General features: G+C 38.6%; 1 protein-coding gene across 1 annotated transcript; it reads left to right on the forward strand.

Annotated features, from left to right (window-relative positions):
- Positions 1 to 291: 291 nt before the first annotated feature.
- On the forward strand, positions 292 to 23,946 carry LOC140241051 (L-fucono-1,5-lactonase-like). Its single transcript, XM_072320822.1, has 7 exons — positions 292 to 337; positions 4,252 to 4,419; positions 10,423 to 10,505; positions 12,585 to 12,742; positions 18,715 to 18,876; positions 21,929 to 21,995; positions 23,443 to 23,946. The coding sequence occupies exons 1-7, from the start codon at positions 307 to 309 to the stop codon at positions 23,644 to 23,646; spliced, it is 873 nt and encodes a 290-aa protein (XP_072176923.1). The 5' UTR covers positions 292 to 306; the 3' UTR covers positions 23,647 to 23,946.
- Positions 23,947 to 24,542: the final 596 nt, after the last annotated feature.

The raw sequence follows: 24,542 nt of genomic DNA on the forward strand, positions 1-24,542 counted from the left end.
TAATTTTTCGCGCTAGGCCGGGTCAGAAGAGTTTCGCGTGTTTTTAATCCCGCGGAATCAAGACATCACGCACAGGAACGTATGGCAAGCAAAAATATTCGCGTGTTTTTAGTTTCGCGCTAGTTTCTGGTTGCGCGAAATGCGCGAAAATTTCAACACCGCGAAAATTTCCACTTTTACAGTATGCTGGACTAACCCCGTCGCGGGGCGCTGTAACACAGTAACAGTATTTGTCCGTATGGGGTCGCTGCTGCGGTTAATACTGGACATACATGGTACGTGTATCAAAGATCCTACAGCTACACTATGACCGGAGTAGGTGTCGATGCCCATGTTCGTAAGTAAATTTATGCATAGATGCCAAGTTCAAACATTTTTTATGAGTGAGATTTCCATATGGCTCAGCATCTCGGTGCGCGCGTATGTGCGTGAGCAAGGAGCGAAGCGACTGAGCGAGGGGATCACGAGGGAGGTGTCCACCCTCCCACGGTAGGGAGCTTTTTCAATTTTTAGCTCTTAATGGTGCAAGCTGGTGCATACTTAAGTGACTATTTTTTACTTATTTTGAAAGACAAAAGGGAAATATGCCTTCAATTGCAACTCTCACTTTAAGCTGTGCTCCCAATGCGTGAGAAAAATGGGGGTCATGCGTGAGATCGTGAGACGGACCCTAAATGCTTTAAGAGTCTCACTCACAATGCGTTAGCCCGACCAGACGCTGTTACGCTATGTCGCGACGTACCATGTACAGCGACTGGGCTGTGTATATTTAACAATGCGTGAGACTTGGTAGCTCTGATTTATGCTTCAAATTTGTGACGTTGTGAAGACTCAGACCTGGATTTGTTTTCTACTTTATTTTCTAAGAGACGATAATATCATACCGCGGCTTAATTTTCGACTGGGCGTAAACACTCATGCTAGCATGCGAGTCATTAACGGTTAAAGAAATGATCCAGCGTCACCTCCGTTGTGATTAGCTGCACAACACACCACAGAGCTGAGTGATACTCTATCCAGAGTTTTTCAGCGTATTCATCCAGATCCAGATCCAGATATGGCCGGAGTCGCTCTCGTAACTTTTTTTTTTTTACCTGACCTCGCGTTTGCACGGCGTTCCACCCGTACCGTGCACCAGAGCTGTGATCAATGGTCATGGTCGATCGACGATGCGATGATGGCTATATAGATATGAATTATTACCTCCTTCGTTCGATGCCATAATTGGCATTGTTAAAACGTGGTGCGATCTTTGCTCTCACTGAACTATTCTATTCGTTAGACGTTGATGAAAGGCTCATGTTTGGCAAAGGCCTATGTTTGGCAAAGGCTTATGTTTGGCAGGGGCTTTTAAACCATCTAGTGGTTTCCAAAGTGACAGTTAGGATGTGTTTATTGTAAATTGGTCTCACTATTAAACGTTATAACGGTTAGACTGTTTGAGACCCTGCATCACAGAACCATCCAACAAAAGTTGACAGAAAGAGCAGACTTAAGCTTTTGTCATCCTCACAATAAAAAAAAATAAAAAAATAGTGTACACAAATAACAAGTAACATTAAACATTTTTTAAACATTTTAAATATTACAGTTCACATTATGTAGTTGGTAAATTTTCACTGAATTTGGAGTCTTATACCCGTGCCTTTGTGACCTTTGAAAAAAACCTTACTGTAAACTATTTGTTTTTGTCTCCTTTTCTTTCATTTCTACATTGTATATCGATCTGTGTAGTTTGTTTTCCTGCCTGTTCTGTTCTTGCTTTCATTCTTATCTTAGACTTAATTAAGACATTGTATAGTCCTTTCTTGCTTTTTTTTGTCTGTTTCGCCTAACGCCATGTCAACATTTTTCATACATGGAATCCTTGATGCATCTTGAGATGCCCTTATTTCCTAAAGTTATTCAAAAAACTTACAAGCTATGCTTCTCTTGTAAATTCCTCTTTTTCTATCCATAAACAGTTTAGAAATAAGATTATAGTTGCTTAACTTTTTCATTTGTTGAAATACAATGATGATAATTGCTATGATTGGTACAATGTAGTGTTGAAGCTTAATTGTGTGATAAGAAATCTTTTAATCATAGTATTCATACTCGTACTCATGGCCTTGTTTTTGCTTGTCAGTTGAAGAAACCCAGAAGTGGAAGGAGAAAGATGAGCTGAAGAAAAGGTCAAAGGTCAAAAGGTCAAGTAAATTGTTAAAATTTCACTTTTTTCTCTGTATCTTGGAAATTGTTCAAGGTATCTTCATGGAACATAGTATGCATAGGGTACTGACTGGCAGTGGTTATCTAGGGAATTTGGGGTTCAAAGGTCAGGGGTCAAAGGTCAAGGGCAATACTTCAAAATTTTACTATTTTGCAAGAATATTATTATTTTTTTTTTAACTTGATGCATGTATAACCCAGTAGAGATTCTCTGGGATTTTTTTTTTTTTTTTTTTTGCCCAAGAAGGTCAAAGGTCAAAAGGTCAAAGATCAAGTGAAAGTGCTGAACTTACTTCTTTCTCCATATCTTGGAAGTGCCTCAAGTTATCTTGAAACTTAGTACATATTTATGTATGTTCTGCCCGACAGTGATTAATTCTCTTATAAATCAAAGGCCAGATGAAAATGATAACAATTTACTGTTCAATACAGAAATTGCACTCTTTCTCCATACCTTGAAAATTACTCGGTGCATAAACCTATGAAAGGGTCAAAGTCAAGTTAAAGTTCTTCAATCCCCCAATACTAGTACATGCTCTCCTATTCATCCAATTAAACATGGGTCAAGGAAGGTGAACATTCAGTACATTTGTGACAAACATGTCATTTTAATATTTTGCCAATTTTGTGAAAATGTAATCACACATTGTCCACATGTACTATAGACCTTTAGGAGAATCATGCATTATGGCGTAGGCATACCAGTCGCCATAACGACACTTCTAGTTTGTTTGTTTGTTTGTTTGTTTTTTTTATTGTCACCTGAAGAAACCCCGGAAGTGGAAGGAGAAAGATGAGCTGAAGACTTTTTTTTCTTTTTTGTGCTTGTTTGCTCATGGAACCCGGAAGTGCCCCCCCCCCCCCCAACACTTTTGAAAACGCTCCGCTGGCCCTGTGGCCCAATATATTTTACTGTATGATATCGAGTATAGATTAAAATATCACATATAACAACCATGATTAGGAATCTGAGATTCCTTTTTATTTCCAGTATCTTTTTGGGTAATATTTCACGTTTTTGTAATTACCCAAGTGATTTCTGTGTTATCAGAACATTATTTCATACAGTTCTGAATAGCATCTGCCCATACATGTATTCATGCAGAACAGAAATTGACAGTAATATGTTTTTACCTACAGCAGTTTGCAAAATTGTTCTCAGTGATTTCATCATTTTTCTATTTTTTTTTCTCTAATAACACATAAAGTCAACAATTTTGTGGAATAATTTACTACTAGAGGAACTGAAAACACAGCTTCCAAAGCACTTTCTGTGTGTTTACAACTTGATTATGTCTGTATGCTCTACCAGTACTCCACCCTCCATTTTTAGTGTCCTTTTGTCCTCCTTTCAGTGCTTTGCTTTGCATTGTTTATTTTATACCCCATTAGTAAATTGTGTTATAGTCTTGTAATATTTTTTACTTTGATGCCTTTTCTCACAGCTAATATGCTTCAACTGATCCCCCATGATACAGTAGGCCTATGTCTACATTGTGACTTGAAACTCTCACATCAATGATAATTCATTGTGAAAAATAAATGAAATGAGAAGAGACCTGTGCAAGGGTTTACTTTTTGTCTCATGATAGTTCCATTTGATTTGTGACATGTATGATTCAAACAAAAACTGTGAAGTCAAATGGCAATTTTGCCAATATATACCAGGTACAATGTGCATATATTTTTTTTTGGATTTTCCCTGAACAATAGAGCAGGTGTATTCATTTAGTTTACTTCCCATCTCCCAGTTTTGTTCTTGTCTTGCCTTTCCATCTGTGCTGCACCCAACCTTAGGCCCTACATACCGTAAAAGTGGATATTTTTCGCATTTATGAGTAATTTTTTGTGCACGGCATTGTCCAACAAATTTCATGTGTTTTTAATCAGGAAGTTAATTACTTGTGTACTACTTGTAGACAATATGGCATGCAAAACTATATGTGTGCTTTTATTTTTGCGCTAGCTTCTGGTTAGTGCGAACATTTCAACACCGAGAAATTTCCACTTTTACAGTAGATTAATTTTGCACTCTCATAGATTTCTGGGACTTGAAGAGATTTGGGTATCTCTGGCCCAGTGCTGAACATGGCCCTCTATTCCAAGACTTTTACCCCTGTGGATACGAGAAGACCTTGGTAGAGAGCAACTCTGCAGTGAAGAATTGCATCTTCGTCCAAGTTGTCAACAACACTGTCGCAGAGACGGGTGAGTCTGCTTTGGAGGATGAGAGAGTGGGAAATGTGTGCTTCTCTCTTTCTTTTTCTTCCGTTTATGACAATCTAGTGAAGTCTAACACTGAAGATGAACAATATGGGAAACGAAACAAAATTTCCTTTGGAAAATTTCAAGTAACATTACAATATCTTATACCAAGCATAAAAATTTATATTGAAAGATACCATAATTTTCGAAGAAATATGAAAAGTTATATATTAGTTTACTTTTAGTTTTTCCAAATTTTCTGCCTAAATTGGTCTAGCCTACAGATAAATCTCTTAGAAAACAAATACCGAAACGTATAGGTAACTATCTCTTTTGACCATTGCTATAAATATTAAGGATCTTTACATGATTATGAATCAAGTCTGCCACGTTTGTGTTGTCCTATTTGGTAATATTTCTGTGGTACTTTGTGCCAAAATGCATATTTTGACATCATTTTTTTTCTGTGACATTTCCTTTCTATGATAAAACTTTTTTTTTCACTTACTTTTAATAGAATGAAATATGAACACCTGGGTATGTTCTTTATAGTAAGTAAAAGATGCTAAATGTACATACCCCGCTTTTGAATATTAAGCCAGAAAACTGCAGTTCATGGGTTAATTACAATGTCCACATATATGTATGGTACCTGGTGCTAGTAGTCTACAAATGTTGACTGCTTGCAAATGGTTTGACATGAACATGCACAACGATTGTCAAGATGTTTTACAATGAACGAACGCTAACACACTCATGTGAGGATGTACGCCTATGCCTATTTCATGTGGGGTTTAGTGCATGGACTCAACTTAAACCATGTTACTTCTTCAAACTATCTTTGTGAATTTTGCCCAGTATAACATTATGTTTTTTTATGTGTGTGTGTGTGTGTGCTCCATTTGTCTGTCCATGTGTTGGTAGTACATTCCACATCTTGTATTGTGATTGAATAAGTACAATGTATTTGACCTTTATCTGACATTTCATCTACATAGATCCAGGCACCTTTTATATGAGTTGGTCCAATGATCAACTGGAATGTGCAAAATTCTATACATGTATTGGTGCACTTGCGGAATGCACCAAGTGATGCAAGAGAGCAAGGCCTGAAGGGGAATGGAACCTAATGTTATAGATGTGACCTTGCACCACAAAACAAACAAAAAGTCTCACCCCTTGATTTTACGTGAGGACTCAAAACGGGTGAATGGGTCAACTTAGGGTGCGTTTATAAATCAACTCTTTTTCTTGGCAGAAACAGATTTTCCAAACGGCTTTCAGGGAATTTTTACGAGATGATAAACGCAAAGCTGTTTTGAAATGTGGTTCGGAAAGCCTTTTTGAAAACCGCAAAATTGTGCTTTCTGAAACAGGTTTTCAGAAACCTGCTTCTAGAAGCCCTTTGAAGTGAGATAAACGCAAAGCTGTTTTGAAACGGCTTTGTACTGCGGTTACAAATATGACCCTTTCTCCTCGGGTAAAAATGCACAATGCAGCTGTGCAGTGACAAGGCCAGTTTTCATGTTTGCGATGAGTTGATAACACAAAGCCGTTTCTAAAGGGCTTTGGAAAGGGCTTTGGAAAGGGCTTTTGAAAGCCGTTGCAAACAAGGGAAAGATGATAAACGCAGCCTCAGTCAATCTGGAGTTTTCCTTATTTTCTTTTTAATAAAGAGTTATCTTTCTTCTACAGTATTCTTTAGTTTGGGATCATAACACAAATGGGAAAGTGTGTTTTCAGCAATTTTTCCACAACCCCTTTTTGGGGGAGAGTAGAATGATCAGGTATGCATTGGAGGCCCCTTTTCATTTTTTGAAATCCTTTGTACACTCTTAACTCTCAAGTCTAATAAATTTGAAAGGATAATGCAACTGCTTTGTAAGTTGGCATTAATCATGGACAGAATGTGTTCATAGAACACGGTCAATTTCACCTTAATCTGATAATCCCTTCATTGTTGTTGCCCCACTAGTTGACATCCTGTTTTTTGTCCCTTTCATCGCCCAGTTAGCATTGCTTGGTGAAAGATTGAGTGCTTGAATAGACCCTGTACTTCAGAGCCTCTTCTCCCAATTCACACTTTTCCTGAGTGTGTGCTTTCTTTCCAGTGTTTACCTGTTTGTAGGTAGGTTTTAGGGGAGTCCATTTGAATTGAGTTATACATCATTTTAACCCTAAAAGGACCAGGGGGGGGGGGGCAGAATCCACCCCCCTCGACGTTTCGCGCTATAATTCTGTAGCGCGAGAAGGCCTCATCGCGAGGCTTCTTGACTTTCTTTGTTTGAGTCTCGCACAACTTTTGAGACCAAATTTGCAACGACTGTGCATAGTTTTTCAAAGTCACGCCCGTTTTTGTCATGTCACCCCAAAATGGGCACAAGAAATACATAAGAAATTAAAAAAACAATAAAATACATAAGAATTGAAATGACTTTTGGAAGTTTTTATGACGTACAATTATTGTAAAGTGTGATGAAAATTGGGAAATCTGTTCAAGAGTTATAAATTTTTAAAGATTTCAGTGCCGCTATTGCTGGACGCATCTACAGTAGACAACAGACACTGTATAATTTTGCTGTCACACATGGACAGGTGATTAAGAAAATAAAAAGGGGATTCTACAAAATAAATTTGTTATAAAAATTGCACATTCCCCCCTTGATACTAACATTATTACTAGTATTAAGGGTCATTTTGCCTCTGACGAAGATTCTGCTAGGATCGAAAGCTCAGGCCCCTTTTGACTCCATTAGTATTAAGGGTGACACAGATCCCTCCTTTTTAAATACTTATATTGTATTCTGCATTCCCTGGATGCACATAAAAGTGCACTACTGTTGTAGCAAAGATAGTTAATACAAATAAAGAAAATCTTGTTACAACAAAGTAAAAATTAACGTTCGAAAATTATTGTTAGAATACCAAGTTGAACATTTCGATGCAATTAATGAAAGAAAACTGCTGGTCTCTTCAATTTCTTTTATTGGGTGCGCGTCACGAGACTGACACCCACGAGTCATACAGCCCACAAGTCATACAGCCCATGAGTCATACAGCTCACAAGTCATACAGCCCACCAGTTATACAGCCCACGAGTTCGACATCAAGTATAAAAATAAGCCCAGGAGTTATACGGCTCACGAGACCGACACTACGCACAAAAGGCTCATGAGACTGACACTACACTTAAAAGGTCGACGAGACTGACGCTACGCATACAAGGCTCATGAGACTGACACTAAGCAAAGAAGGCCCACGAGACCGACAGGATGAACAGCGCCACCTATCGACCGATAAATTGTATAGGGTGTCCTAATACCTGTAATACAGTAGCATAGGAAGATATGAGAGATGGAAAAGAAGAGTTGCCATCTCAGCCCACATTGCCCCCCCCAAAAAAAAAAAAAAAAAAAAAAAAAAAAAATGATCAGGATCTTTAACCAAATTTTAGCAAATGTAAAAGAAGACCCGCTCTTTCAGAAAAGATGAAAAAGTCAAGTTCGGCTAGGTTGTCCCATTTCACTTATTTTCAGTCCTCACACAAAATCAGTGTGTGTGACTTTATGTTCGTTTTGAGGTGCACGGTCACATATTATAATGTTGGGATCAAATTAAGAAATGACAAAGTTTGTATGGTAGAATGAAAGTGTTATGATCATAACTCGGGTGTCGATTTCAGGAAATACCTCCAATGTTCATTCGAAAAATCTAAATTTTTTAACTGGTTTTATTTCTATTTGGGGCAAGTTTCATCACACATTGTAGCATATTTGCAAAAATGAATTTAAAAACAAGATAAAAGCATAAAGAGGACACCGAGTTATGTACATTACACTTTCTGACCCCCAAACATGGCTCGCTGATTGCCATGTTTCATACTCTAGCACTTACAGTAAATATTTTGGTATGTTTGGAGATTACAAAAATTATGTTACTGAAGTTTGTATGTTAGTTTCAATGTTTTAGTTCAAATGTAACATTTTGGGTCCCTTGATCTGAGCCATGCACCTATTGAATTTCACAATGAAATGTACTGTTCGGAAGAGAATAACACAAGCCACAAAAGTGAGGTGAATCCCTGCGACATACATCATAGTTACAGAGAAAATTACAAATAGATCTTACTGCAAAACGTCAAAGCAGGAGGGTAGAATATCTAAAATAGAATAAGTAACTAGTGAATCGGGAAAGAGAAGAGGTAAAATTTATATCTTGTCCATTTTCTAGCTAAAAACTGGTAAAGCCTATTAAAAATAGCACGATGGCATTATCAATGCCCTAAATTAATCCATACATCATTATTGTTCTCTTTTAAATTCATTTGTGTTTTTTGTCTCTTTTTTTTTGGGGGGGGGGAGATGAAGAGTACTAGTTCTTCTATTGTTTTTTTTTGTTTGTTTTGTTTTGTTTTGTTTTGTTTTCTTTTGTTTTTTTTGGGGGGGGGGGAGTGGGGGTATGAAGAATACAATTCAATTTGTCTACTTGATAACAATGTTGCTCCCTGACACACTTGCCCCCCCCCCCCCCCAGAAGTATGTAGAAATACATATTTGATGACGTTCATACGTGTAATTATGTATAGATGGTCACCATCTTTCAATTGATAGCGTTACGAAATTACACCCGCCAGTACAGTTGTATGTTATTTTTCCGTTCATGGAACACCCTGTACAGGTGATTGACATGTAGATGGCGCTGTTTATCCTGTCGGTCTCGTGGGCCTCCTTTGCCTACTATCAGTTTCGTGGGCTTTCTTTGCTTAGTGTCGGTCTCGTGAGCCTTTTTAGCTTATTGTCGGTCTTGTGGGCCTTTTTTGCCTACTGTCGGTCTCGTGGGCTTTCTTTGCTTAGTGCCGGTCTCATGAGCCTTTATTGCTTAGTGTCGGTCACGTGGGCTATGTTTGCATAGTATCGGTCTCAAATGAGCCTTTTGTGCGTAGTGTCGAACTCATGGGCTGTGTGACTCCTGAGCCGTATAACTCGTGGGCTGTATGACTCATGGACCTATTATTGATGTCGGTCTCGTGGACCGTATTACTCGTGGGTGTCGGTCTCGTGGGATGCCCCCCTTTTATCATGGGAGTTGTCTGTATACATTTAGATTTCATTCTTTTTTTAAAACTCTATATAAAAGAGGAAATTTTGAGTGATAATTCTGCCTGAATCATAATAAGTGTTGACAAAATGCCCTACTCTCAGAGTTCTTCTATGGTAGCCCAGGTATAAGGATGGATACGTACCTGTAGGCTGTACCTGACATTCTGGGATAATAATTAATGATAACATTGACCCTGCAGAGCTATTACACTAAACAATGCTCTGTCTTTTAGTCATGAGACAATTATGAGGTACATGTAGTGTTTATCGTGATGTTGATGATTATTTTAGTATAAATTTCACAACAGTTTATCTATGTTTGATTATAATATACCCTCATTGAATATTTCAGTATCATTGTATGGCAGAGTTGTAGATGTCTGTCATTATTCATCCCCATTTAATTGCCATCACAGGTTTCAGGAATTTTTGCCTAACATGGACTTTAATAGATTGTCAAGTCAATTCCTTTCAAATCTGTCAACCAATCAAACTAATCAATTAATCAATGTTATGATTTTGGAGACTTTAAGGCTGGGGAGTGATGTGCCTTCAGTACCCCACTTCTATTTTGTGTCAGCTAAATATTTTGCCATCACTTCGAAGAGAAGACAACTCCACAATAAGTGAGCACTGTGCTCCAAGTTTGCAGTTCATACTGAAAAACATGATACACAAGTGTATTTGTGGCATGAAATTTTGCAAATTGACAGCCTTTTTGCGTGGCATGAAATTTTTGTGAATTGCCACTGGCTTTCAATGCATGTAGTGTAGACAAGAACGTTCGCGTGCATTTTAATTTGGAGAATATCGGCGCTCACGAACTTTGTGAAATAAAAATGCACGCGAACATTCCTTTTGTTACAGTAGTCCTTCTTGATGTAGTTCTCTTTCATCTTGCATACAGACTGGGTGCTAGATATGGCCACTCGTCACCAGTGCATTGTGGGCGTCGTTGGCTGGATTGATATGACAGCACCAGGTAGTGAGGTGAGAAAATTTTCTTGCATGTAATATTCTAGAAAAAGAAGGAAATGATAATAAACATTGAAAAAGCATACTTAAAACACATTCCAACAAAACAAAAACAAAAAGTTCACAGTCCACTGGGACCAAGATCATATTTTACATCCAAAGATTTGGATCCTGGTTTGATACTGCAAGATACTGAACACAAGATTGAATGACAGAACACTCGACTTGTTTTTTTTTTTTCTAACACCCAGTACAAGTATATTGTAGAACTTGAATAACATGTGTGATTTGCAACTGATTAACAAACTGCCCTACAATAAGCAACAATTATTCAGTGTTTCACTGGAAGACGTGATAAAAACCATGGGTATAATCAGAATGCAAATTCATGCACAATAGAATATAATTCATACTAGATGTTGCAAAAAACATTTTCCACTTTCGATCCTTAATAGTCCGAAAACTATACATCAGATAACACTGTCATTGTAGGGCCTAATACCTGAATAGTGTACAATCTAGTTGGATGTGATTTGAATATGAGAGCATAAATCAATTTCGTCTAAGCCATGGTAAATTCTAAAGTTAAGTTCCAGATTTTGGTTTAATTTGAACCCTTTGTACAAATTGAACTTTACCAAGAACCAATGATGTGTATACGTGAGTGTGTAAGTGCTTACAATGACCCTGAACAATAGACATGAATACCCAGAGCTACCAAGTCTCACGCATTCTGCGTGAGACTCAAGCATTTAGGGACCATCTCACGATCTCACGCATGGCACCCATTTTTCTCACGCATCGAGCGAAGTCAGCAACTTGGGCCTATAATAATGAGCAAAGCTCAATAAAATAAAGTGATAGTTGCGAATGAAGGTATATTTCCCTTTTGTCTTTCAAAATAAATAAAAAATAGTAACTTAAGTATGCACCTGATCGCACCATTAAAGGCCACAGGGGGGAAAAACCCCTCCCACACCCTCGCTAGTGCGCACATTCACATGCCGAGATGCCGAGTCATGAAAATCTCACTCATAAAATTTCTTTGAACTTGCCATCCCTGGAATACCAGGAAAACTGCCTTTTCAGAGCTCTGCCGACTAGGTTTCTGGTCTCTTGCTCCAATGCACATGAATGTTTTATTTATTGATCCATGATGGATTGCCCTGGGCACTGCTAGTCTGAATTCATGATAAAGGGTAAAATGCATGCACATATGAAAAAAAAAAAAAACATTGTAAGCACATGTTTTCATGTGCTTGCATACCCTGGTATGCTACATTTCAGAATGAATAAAGACTAGCTGTGATAGTGGAATTTCTCATAAATATGAAATAGAGCATTCCACTGCTGGCCATTGTTCAGGACCATTGTCAGGGTGTTTAACCACACACTCCCATACAAACCATTTTACCTCTGTGCAAAATTAAATTGTTGTCCTAAAGCAGATTATAAACAAGTACTCTGAACAAAAAACAAACACAAACTAATACATAATACATACTACACTGAACAAGGATGATAATATAATGCAATATGCGAGCATTATATTATCATCCTTGTTCTCCATTATATTATCATCCTTGTTCAGTGTAATATGTATTATGTATTAGTTTTTGTTTTTGTTTTTTGTTCAGAGTACTTGTTTATAATCTGCTTTAGGACCACAACAAATTCTACAAATATATGCATGGCACTACATGATGTCAGATTACAGCTGTATATAAAGAAATAGAATAAATAAAGAATTAAAAAAAAAACTCATCTGGACTGTATCTTGTAAAGCAGTTTGTATTGTAATGGAATTACATTTCTACATTTATAACTGGATGTGAGCCTCCTATGTCATCATCTGTGTTCAATGTATTATATTTGTTGGTGTGTGTGTGTGTGTGTGTGTGTGTGTTTTCAGAGTATTGGTGTACATGTATCTTGGCAAGGACCACAATAAAATCCACAAATCTGTAGTCCTACGTACAGAGAGGTGGTCCCACCTCCCCAGTCCTCCACGCATGGCACTATCGATATTGTAGTACATGATGTGAAATTATAAATGCCTCTTTAAATGGAGATTGGCATGGGATTGGAATGCAGGTTGATGCTGAACTGGAGAGACTGTCTAGGAATCCCCTCTTCCTGGGCCTGAGACATATCCTGGATCTTGAAGAGCCTGGCTGGATAGAGCGAAAGGATGTACGATGCACCCTGGGTAAACTGGAGAAGTTGAACTTAACCTTTGACCTCTTGCTCAGGTACGAGGTCCCAGCAAGGATCCAATTTGCACAATCCCTTCCGTTTGAAATACATGTAGCCTATCACCAGTGTTATGGTGATTAAGTGGCAGTTATGCAGAAGAACAAAACAAATGATCGCTGTAAAATAAGACCATTTCACTGAGAATTGTACAAGATTTTGTAATTTTGTCCCGAGTTCACCATGGTAGCATATGTGACTGTGCATCACAAAATGAACAAAAAGTCGCATGCACTGATTTTGTGTGAGGGCTGAAAATAAAATGAAATGGGTCAACCTAGCCAGTCATGGCTTTTTCAAATTTTCTGAAAAAGCAAGTCTTCTTCCACATTATGCTATGATTTGGGATCATAAAACAGCAGGAAAGTGTGATTTTTAGCAGTTTATCTTGAACACTTTATTTTAGAATAGTGTGAGTAGGTGTGACTTTACAGTCCCCTTTTCATTTCTTAAACACTCTGTACACACTCTTCACTTTCAACTCTAATAAGTTACAGAAAGGACAATGCTGTACTGCTTTCAAAGTTAGCATTTATCATGGACAGACTGTGCTTATAAAGCTTATTCAATATCAGCTTAATCCGATAATCCCTTTATTGTTGTTACTCTGGTGGTTTATATCTTGTTTTTTGTCCACTTCATCACACAGCTAGCATGGCTTGGTAAAGATTGAGCGCTTGAATAGACCCTGTGCTTCAGAGCCTCTTTTCTCAGTTCACACTTTTCTTGAGTGTGTGCTTTCTTTCCAATATTTAGATAGGTTAGGAGAGTCCATTTGAATTGAGATACACATCATTTTAAAGCTTAGAGTCTGCTTTTTCAGAATATGCTCTTAGTTAAAAATCAATTTCTTGTGACTTTTTGTTGGTTTTGTCATGCACAGTCACAATCCATGGTGGATGTCTGGTCCATGAAAAAAAAAAAAAAATGCAATAAAAAAAGTGTACATTGTAGCTTTCACATGCATGTGTCAGTCTGTGTTGTTATTGCATGCCTGTTGGCGTCCTCAACTTGTCTTGTGCATTAATGCTGCCAAAATGTGATGGACCGAATTCAAACTTCCTTTGTGAATTTGGGACTTTGAGATCGTATGTACAAAGGGTTGTACATCGATCCTGTTATCATGGCAAAGTGTTTAAAGCTGTTAATGTGCCAATCAGGCAATTAGCTCAACTTGACACTCTCTATTGTGTGCATTCAGGAATCCATCCGAAATTACCCTATTTAAAGATTAGCAAGCCCACTCAGGCGTAGAATTGTGCCTCAGGCCATTGTGACTTGACAGCGATTACAGGATTTGATAGATTAACCTCTTTTCATAGCTAATTGGTTTCACTACATCCATTCCAGTTGGCAAAGAAAGCATTTCATCATGCGTGCCAAGCTATGAAAAAAGTGCAGTAAAGGGTTTCAAATCACCCCATGGTTTATTTGACAAATCTCCTGCATGCTTCACTGAATATCTTTCCACTTCCAAGCAATTCTGTCTGTCCTGTTTGTCCAGTCGTGGCTGGCCTTCTTCCAGACCATGGCAGGATTTTGGAAATGATGGAAATAAGTCAGACAAATAATATATCACTGGAAAGCAGTGAGGCTGGAGAAATTGAAAGTGCCCATGTCAGGAAATTGATGTTTGCCCAGGTAACATGCCCATTATGGAACCCATGTGGGCATACTCTGGGCCACCAGGCGAGGGGAAGTCTCATATGATTGTAAACACTCTTTTTAGTTTGAATATGATGTTCTTTTGGTTGGTAAAGCATGGTCTTGAGTAGGCAAGTATTACTGTACAAAATAATAGACACAACAATGATTATGATCAATGCGAAGTCATTCAAAATAAAGTCCAGGTCAGCCAGTACTATTTTATTTCTCAAATGTAGAAATATACCATGTACACCTCATAGGTACCGTTGAAGAATACAATGTGGATACAAACACTTTGCATTCCTTCGAATGCTCTCAATGGGGGCTGGATATTGGATGGAAGATACCGTAGTGTAGGAATATTACCCTCTGCCGGATGGCAAGAGGTTTGGTACAGTAGGACCAGTTTTCGGGCTGAACAAGAAGTACATGTATGTGCACATGTTGACATATTTGCATTGATTTTGTGAATATGTTTCACCATGGTACTTTCCATACAATAAAGGGGGAGATTATGATTACCTCATATACATATGATGGATATTTACAGTGGGGACAATTCAAATAATAAGGAGGATGTACTGTAGAGCCCACAAATGTCAAAATCGTCCACGGATGTCAAAATTACCACAAATGTCATAACACGGCAACCACAAATATCAAATCTGATTAACCACAAATTTTCTGGGGGGGGGGGGGCATGGGGGCATGTGCCCCCCTCCCCCCATCTGATTGCCAAAAAAAAAAAAGAGCACCAGGACCCAGCATATGTGTGTTGGGGGGGGGGGGGGGGGTGGGGGGGAGAGATGCCCCATATCCGTCGGCCCATGGTACATCCCTGAACTGGGCAAAACAAAAGAAGAGCTACCACAAAAGTTATTAAGTCAACTGTAGTATATGATGTGAGCTAACTCAGAAAATTTTGATGTAATCACATGTATGTGTACTATATATGTACACTATTATGATGCAATCATTGAGTTTTGACATTTGCGGTTGACGCGTTATGACATTTGCGGGTAATTCTGGAATCAACCGTCATCCACCCACCAAGTTTCATCCCATTTAACAGACAGATGGACAGACAGACCAAAGAGGCGGGAAGAGACTCCTACCACCTCCCTGCCAGATGGACAGACAAACACTTATCAAATTATAGTATGATTCACTATTTTTCATAGTTTTAATGCAAGCAATGACATTTGTGGTTAACGCATTTCAATGACACTTGCAGTAAAAATGGAAATTTTGACATTCGTGGTGTACGTGATATGACATTTGTGGTTGACGTGTTATGACAGTTGTGGTTGATGTGTTAAGACATTTGTGGTTAATTTTGACATTTGCGGTTGACGTATTATGCGGTTGACGTATTATGACATTTGTGGTACTTTTGACATAAGTGGATGATTTTGACATTTTTGTGGACTCTACAAGGCCTTTCCAAGTAAACCAGTGAGTCATAAGGGTTCCAGGGCATTTTAATAAGGAGGAATATAAGGAACGGGGAGAAGTACACAATTTTGTACCTTACATGATGTGTTATTTTAGGGATCCATGCATATGAAAATGAACTGGGCAAGCCCTTTCATACAGGTATTTGCCCATGTGGGCTTCAGAATGAAATTGGAAGTCCAGGACACTTGCCAATATGGGACCCATATGAGCATACTCTGGGCTGTCTGGGCATTGCAGAATCCCATTGCTTGTGGATCCATATATAGTGGGTATCATATAATAGAAATGAACTGGGCAAAACCATCCATAGATAGTCAAGTAAATGCCCATGTGGGCTCCATATAGGAATGAAATTTGCAAACCCAGTATGGTAACTTGCCAATATGGGACCCATATGGCCATACTCTGCATGGGCCATCTGAGCAAGGGGGAATCCCTTTTATTATGAATACTGCGTGTGGAATCCGTATTGGTTAAACCTTGTGGGTATCGTGGAAATGAACTGGTCAAAACCATTCATAGGTAAGATAAATGCCCATGTGGGCACAATAATTATAGTCCCCTGAATGAAGTGGGCAAACCCAGTAACTTGCCAGTATGGGACCCAACATGGACACTTGGGATCTTTGTTAAACCCATGTGGGTATCTTATGTGACCGTGCATCACTAAACAAACAAGCAGTCGCACCCCTTGATTTTACAGTTAAATGGGTTGACTAAGTCAATATTGAGTTTTTCATATTTTCTGAAAGAACTATCATTTTTTCTACATTATTCTATTGTTTGGGATCAGAACAGTTTTTCTGCAACCTCTTTTTTTGGGAGAGTAGAATGATCAGGTATGTACTTGAGGCCCCTTTCATTTCTTGAAATCCTTTGTACGCTCTTCACTTTCAAGTCCAATACCTGTTGAAAGGATAATGCTACTGCTTTGAAAGTTGGTGTTAATCATGGACAGAATGTGTTAATAGAACATACTCAATTTCAGCTTACCCTGATAATCCCTTCACTGTTGTTGCTCCAGTGGTTGACATCCTGTGTTTTGTCCCTTTTATTGCCCAGCTAGTGCAGCATGATGAAAGATAAGTGCTTGAATAGACCCTGTACTTCAGAGCCTCTTTTCTCAGTTCACACTTTTCCAAAGTGTGTGCTTTCTGTCCAGTATTTACTGTAAGTAGGTCAGGGGAGTCCATTTGAATTGAGTTTACTGGGTATACATCATTTTAAAGCTTAGAATCTGCTCTTTTAGAATCTGTCCTTAACTAAAAATCCCGTGTCTGGCGACATTTTGTTGGTTTTGTGATGCAGGGTCACATGCGAAATAAAGTGGGCAAATCCATTCATGGGTATTAAAGATACATGTGAGTAAATACCCATGTGGGCTTCATGTGGGAAATGGAATGCACGGGCAAACCCATCTGGGTGAGATAAACTGTCCATATGGGTGTCATGGAAATGCCTACATGGGTACAGTAGCAGATGAACAAACGAAAACCCATTTTTGGTGGTACACAAAATACCTGTATGATTACCGTATCATACAATGGCAATCATCTGAGGATGGAATGGGCAAACTAATCTTGGTAAGATTTTACCGTATGTATACTCCTACAGGTCAGTGGGAACAAAGTGGGGAAACCAATCTGGGAAATATTTGTTAATGCCCGCATAGGCACCACGTGGGAATGAAATGGACAAACCAATCAGGGGTAATCCCAGTCCTGTCTAGGTTAGATAATTCAGAAATTTACCTAAGGATCTTTGTGAGAATGAGTAGGACCCTAGCACAATGCAATGAGCATATAATAAGCCAGTTTGGAGTTAGCTCATGTAAAAATGGGTACAAATTACTCTTTTTTTTCCCTCAGTTCGTTAGGCACTTCACTTGTTTTCAAAGCGGAAAAAAAATGCAGCTGCTTGTAGCTTGCCCGACATAACAATACGCAGAATTCTTCAATCATGTACTTAAACAAAGGCTGAACTTACGTAGACCAGGTGGCCAGAAATATCCATGATCAACACAGTCATGTGAAAGCATCTATAGGTTATTTGGCATTGAAGGTATTGGCAGTCTTTTCGTATTGATATTGCCAAATACCACTTTTGCTGTCAGGTGGACGTGATGGCAAGCACCATTAAGGATACTTGAATAATCATTACGTCACAGATGCTTATCTCAGTGAATTTCAAAACCAACTTGCCCTGTTGGTACGAATGTCCTTTTTCTGCTCATGTGCAAAGTGGAACTCCGAACTGGCTTATTGTGGACGCTTCAAATCTAATTGAATGATATTTGAAGTGTTAAACTAAAGTTTAAACTGAGATGATTTGTGTTTGGAGATTCCATTCATACATGAAAAGTAAAGGCACTGCATCTCCTTCAGTTTGACACGTTTACATTCACTGGAATTCTTGCTCTGGTTCTGGTAACATATTAATTTTGATTTTTTTTTTTTAATTTTTTTTCATTACCATTTACCATTTATTGTAGCTGAGTAAGGAACTAGACACAAAAATTGCTGCCAACTTTTGGATGAAAGAGTGACAAAATTACAGTCCATTCATATTGTTGAAAAGATACTTCAAATGTCAACTGAAAAATAGGAAAGTATTCATTTCTTCACAGCTGGAGACATTACTCTCTAATATTGTCTCAAAAGCACAATGCTATGAAATCAGCCTTTTGTGTGTCATGGTGTCTGAAAAGCTGGTTAAGCCCAGCTGGTTTATTGCAGAATTGCAACTGCATGTATATTTTTTATTCCTTTATTCTAAAGTATCCTATGAAAGTTTTGGTGGCTTTTATGGGGAAGATATATGTGCAACATTGGATTAAATGCCTTTTGTTTTTCTGATCACTCCTCAGACCCCACACTCTGCACTATGCCAAGGAAATCGCCACAGAGTTTCCCAAGCTGCGCCTCATCATCAATCACCTCGCAAAACCAAAAATCAGGGACAGGGAGTTTGACAGCTGGGCCGAAGAAATAAGCAGGGCTGCCGAAAATCCAAATGTATTTGTGAAACTGTGAGTCTTTATTTTTTCTGGATTATCTGGTGTCTGTCTGTGCCTATTTATATCCTCACCAAATGAAGGTTGAGGGGGTTTTAGGAATCAGAGTGTAGCCGGTCCGTGGGGCAGGTGAGCATATGTGGGCTTGGATGGTCAGTTGGTCTATTCCGAATGTTGTGCATCGAATTACTTTTTAAACATTTGAGAGATAGAATTGACAAGTGGGCATTAATACAATTTATGTAGAAGTCAGGACACATTTTTTTTTCTAAAAATCAAAATCTGACAATGTGTTGCCATGGTAATGGCTTTCAGAAATTAAAACAGCATAGAAATGTTTATAGGTTTACTCCCTCAATTTCTAAGCAGGTTACTTGAAAGTTGGTGCATGTGACCACTATAGTATGAGTATGTTGATGTACAAGTTATATTTTTCGTTTATAATGGTATTGCCATGGACATAGCTTTAAAAATAATAAAAAAAAATATATATATGGGCCATGACGCGAGAAAAGGGCCCTTAGCGCCGCTGCGCGCAAACGCCAGAAAACGGCGCGGAAGTTTAACAAAGCAATAAGCGCAAAAAAGATCAACTAGCTAACTACACAGAAAAGCATCTAGACGCATAAAGAATGACCGGATTTTGGACAAAACATGCTGTTTTGAATGTCGTAATTGGAGCATTTAGGAGTAGAATTTCAGACAAATGTTTGCATATCCAAATACGTCATGTAGAGTTTCTTCTACAATATGGAGGTGAAAACTCATTTTCGGTATATAATGCCCTAAGGGCCTTTTTCTCGCGTCACGGCCCATATATATATTAATATATATATATATATATATATATATATATATATATAATATATATATATATATATATATATATATATATATATATATTATATATATATTGAATTAAGCCAACTCTCCATCAGTTTTTTTATGCCTCCGGAGTGGTGCCGGAGGCATTCTGTTTTCGGGTTGTCCGTCCGTCCGTCCGTAATGAATTTTGTGGACAGGGTAACTATCAAAACCTTTTGAGGTATCCTAATGAAACTTGGCATGTATGTGTATAAGAGGGTGAAGTTGTGCCTATCAACTTTTGGGTGCACATGCCCAAGGTCAAATATCAAAAGGTCAAGGTCAAATACATAAAATTTCACCATTTCCATCATATCTATGCAATGCCTGAAGATATTTTCTTGAAACTTAGTGTATACATGTATTGCCCGATCAAGATTCTCTGGTGAAAGTTTGGGTCATGAGGTCAAAGGTCAAAAGGTCAAGAAAAATGTTAAAACTTCACCTTTTTTCTCTGTACCTTGGAAATTGTTCAAGGTATCTTCATGGAACATAGTATATATACATACTGACTGGCAGTGATTATCTAGAGAATTTAGGGTTCATGGGGTCAAAGGTCAAGGGCAACACTTCAAAATTTTACTATTTCCCTCATGTTTATGCAATGCCACCAGGATTAATTTTTTTTTACACTTGGTGTATGCATGTATAACCTAATAGAGATTCCTGGAAAGTTTTTTTTTTCTTTTGTTTTTGCCTCAAAGGTCAAAAGGTCAAAAGGTCAAAGATCAAGTGAAAGTGCTGAACTAAGTTTTTCCTTCATATCTCGGAAGTGGCTCAAGTTATCTTGAAACGTACTACATATTTATGCATGTTCTGCCTGACAGTGATTATCTTATGAATTTTAGGGTCAAAGGCCAGATGAAAATGGTAACAATTTACTAATACTATTCAATACAGAAATTGCACTTTTTCTCCATACCTTGGAAATTACTCAATGCATAAACGTATGAATGGGTCAAAGTCAAGTTAAAGTCCTTAAATCCCAAATACATGCTCTCCTATTCATCGAATTAAACCTAGGTCAAGGAAGGTGGACATCCAACACATTTGTGACAAACTTGTCATTTTAATATTTTGCCAAATTTGTGAAAATGTAATCACACATTGTCCACATGTACTATCTAGACCTATTAGGAGAATCATGCATTATGGCGGAGGCATACCAGTCGCCATAGCGACATTTCTAGTAGTACAATGTATTTTACTAAAAATTTGTCCTTGTGACCTATATGACGTAAAATTGTGCATGATGCATCTTTCATCATTATGAAACTGTGTGTTGATGTGGTAAGAGTAAGTTATTGATGCATAGACAATAACGTTCAAAATATACTGTATTATGGATTGAACTTAGTTTTTTAGCATTTAACTTATGTATTTGGCACATGTGACCAAAATACCTTTTACATATGTAAATGTGATCTTTCAGACATGATCATAACAAATTATGTGACCATGCATCACAAAACCAACAAAAAGTCGCACCCCTTAATTTACGTGAGGAATCAGAATGGGTGAAATGGGTCGACTGAGTCAATCTTGAGTTTCTCGCATTTCTGAAAGAACTATCCTTCTTCTACCTTATTCTTTAGTGTGAAATCATAACACGAATGGGAAAGTGTGTTTTCAGCAGATTTTCTACAACCCTTTTTGGAGGAGATTAGAATGAACAGGTATGGTATTGAGGCCCCTTTTCATTTCTTGAAATCCTTTGCACACTCTTCACTTTTCAGGTCTGATAATTTTTGAAAGGACATGCTGCTGCTTTGAAATGTTAAAGTTTTCACGGCGCGTTTCGATTATGGCTCATTACTTTTGTCCCCTATATCCGTTTGTGACCAAACTTGGATGGTAGATGTCCCTTGGGGAGATGAAATTCATCACAAGGTTAAAGGTCACAGCGGACAGGGGTGAACAAATTTTTAGCCCCCAATGTTAAGTTTTTACGGCGTTGTTTCGATTATGGCTCGTAACTTTTGACCCATATGTCCGTTTGTGATTAAACTTGGCTGGTAAATGTCCCTTTGGGAGTTGAAGGTAACAAGGTCAAAGGTCATAGGTGGGGTCAATGAACTTCTGGGATTTAGAAAAACATTAATTTTTTCTACGCGTATGGGTGAGACACATTTTGGCACTTGCCTTGTCTTCTGGTATAATCCAACATTGTTGTTTTTTTTTTCCTCCTGCTAATGTTCTCCAGGTCTGGAATGGTTACGGAAGCAGATCCCGAGAACTGGAAACCAAGCGATCTGAAACCATATGTGCATGTAAGATAATTCTACCTTGTAGTCTTCTTCAAATTTGGCATGGTTTTTAGCTCACCTGAGCCAAAGGCTCACGTGAGCTATTGCGATCGCCCTTCGTCCGGCGTCCGTCGTGCGTCGTCCGTCGTGCGTCGTCCGGCGTCCGGCGTCCGGCGTCCGGCGTGCGTAAACTTTTTACATTTTCATCTTCTTCTTGAAAACCCCAAGACCGATTTTCATCAAACTTGGCAGGTAGCATCCCTAGGGGGTTAGGAACTCAATTTGTTAAAATGGACACCATGCCCCACCCAGGGGCCCTAGGGGGGCCCAAACCCCCCAAAATTAAGGAATCTGCAAAAATCTTCTTCTCTAGAACCAGAAGTGATAGAGCTAAGTTGATACTATGAGTTAGCACATTAATGACTGTAGTTTCAAGTTTGTTCATGGCAGAATCAGGGGTGCCCCCCTTGGGACCCAGGGGAGGGGGGTGGGGAGGGGTCCTAATGGGGCCTAAATTATACATTTTCATCTTCTTCTTGAGAACTCCATGACCAATTTTCACCAAACTTGGCAGGTAGCATCCCTAGGGGATTAGGATCTCAATTTGTTAAAATGGGCACCATTCCCCACCCAGGGGCCCCGGGGGGGGGGGGGGGGGGGGGGGCAAACCCCCCAAAATGAAGGAATCTTTAAAAATTTTCTCTAGAATCAGAAGTTATAGAGCTAAGATAATACTATGAGTGAGTACATTAGACTGTAGTTTCAAGTTTGTTCATAGCAAATCCAGGGGTGCCCCTCTTGGGGGCGGGGGGGGGGGGGGGGGGGGAGGGGGGGGGGAAGGTCCAAATGGGGGCCTGAATTGTACATTTTCATCTTCTTCCTGAAAACCTCATGATGGATTTTCATCAAATTTGGCAGGTAGCATCCCTAGGGGGTCAGGATCTCAATTTATCAAAATGGGCACCATGCCCCACCCAGAGGGCCCCAGGGGGCCCCCAATCCCCCCAAATTAAGGAATCTTAAACAATTTGGGCCCTTATTGTACATTTTCATCTTCTACTTGAGAATGCCTGGTCAAATTTTAGTAGAGCTGTGAATAATTTAGATTAGTGACTGCGTGAAAGGTGAACTTGCGATACTCAGGTGAGCGCTAGACCCGCGGGTCTCTTGTTCTTCCATAGTTTTACTCTAAAATTAAGAAATAAAATACTGAACAATCTAGAAGATGACATTATGTTGCTTTTGAATGATAAAAAGGATGATATGCTGTGTTATATGTATTGAAATGACATTCTTACACTTCTCTAGTGGAATGTAGAATGTTTGCTTGATTGATATCAATATTTTTAATCTGTCCATTCATCCACAAGGGTATCCTTTCTTTCACCTACCACAAGACCACACTTTTACTAATTGATTGACAAGTTGCATAAAACTTAGTGTAAGTCTTTAATTGTCTCTTTCCTTGCAGCATTGTGTCAAAGTTTTTGGAGCCCAGAGGTGTGTATTTGGTAGTGACTACCCCGTTTTCAAAATGGTAGGGGCCACCTACCAGCAAGTGTATGATGCTCTCATGGAGTGCCTGCTAGACTGTACCACTCAAGAGGAACAGGAGGGTATTTTTGGGGAGAATGCCATCGCATTCTATCAAATCAAAACAGCTCTTCAGAAGTAGACCACATCAGTATATTAGCTGGGTGTGCTTGTTTCATCAGGGAAATGTTGATCTTTGTAAATCTTCTTTGTGCCTGAAATTATTTGCAATGATTAGTATTTAAAGTGAGTTTTGCATTATTCTGTCGAAACAAAAGATAAATACATGTAGCAATAAAAAAGAAATTTTATCATGCATAAGCATTATGCTTTGGGACCTTCATAGGAGTGACTGTGGACAAATTTGTTGGCACTTGCTCCCCTCCCATCATGGAGTTGATTTCAGCACAATAAAATCCAGCCGTGGTGCTCTTGTTTTGTAAAATGTTTTGTAAAATCATCCATTTATACGGAGACGTACAAAATCTTTTTTTTTTTAAAGCAAAAAAACAAAACAAAACAAAAAAACGTTGAGGAAGCGTTCTGAAAACGTGTTTGCTGGGTACTCTTTCCAAAAATTTAGTATTTAAATGAGAATATATGCCCAATATTGCATGTCATGTAAATTACGTCCTGTTACCTTTGACACAGAGGTAATGATTTGGTTACATGCTTTTACCATGCCATCGTGACAATCATATAGTCCAGTACTGTGTGCTAGAGGCAATGGTTGTGTGAATGTTATGGGAGTAGGAGGTGAGACGAAATGTACTTGACATTTCAAACTGACTTGCAGGTCAACTCTTGCCTAAATTCATCTTGTACAGTTTACGCGCTTCCTGTTGCAAGCTGTCATTTCTTGCCCTATTTTAGCCTCACCCTGTCACCACCTTCAGTACCTCTGCACTCCCTTCATTTCCTGCACAAGTTTCTCCCCGTATGACCCTTTGCCTGAAACTCCTTAAACTCTATACCTTCCTCTTCTCTCACTTGATTTCTCTCATACACTGTGAACTCAGTTCTCTTCAGAACTGTTAA

This window comes from Diadema setosum, chromosome 17 (assembly GCF_964275005.1).
Source record: "Diadema setosum chromosome 17, eeDiaSeto1, whole genome shotgun sequence".
In the NCBI taxonomy this organism is placed as follows: Eukaryota; Metazoa; Echinodermata; class Echinoidea; order Diadematoida; family Diadematidae; genus Diadema; species Diadema setosum.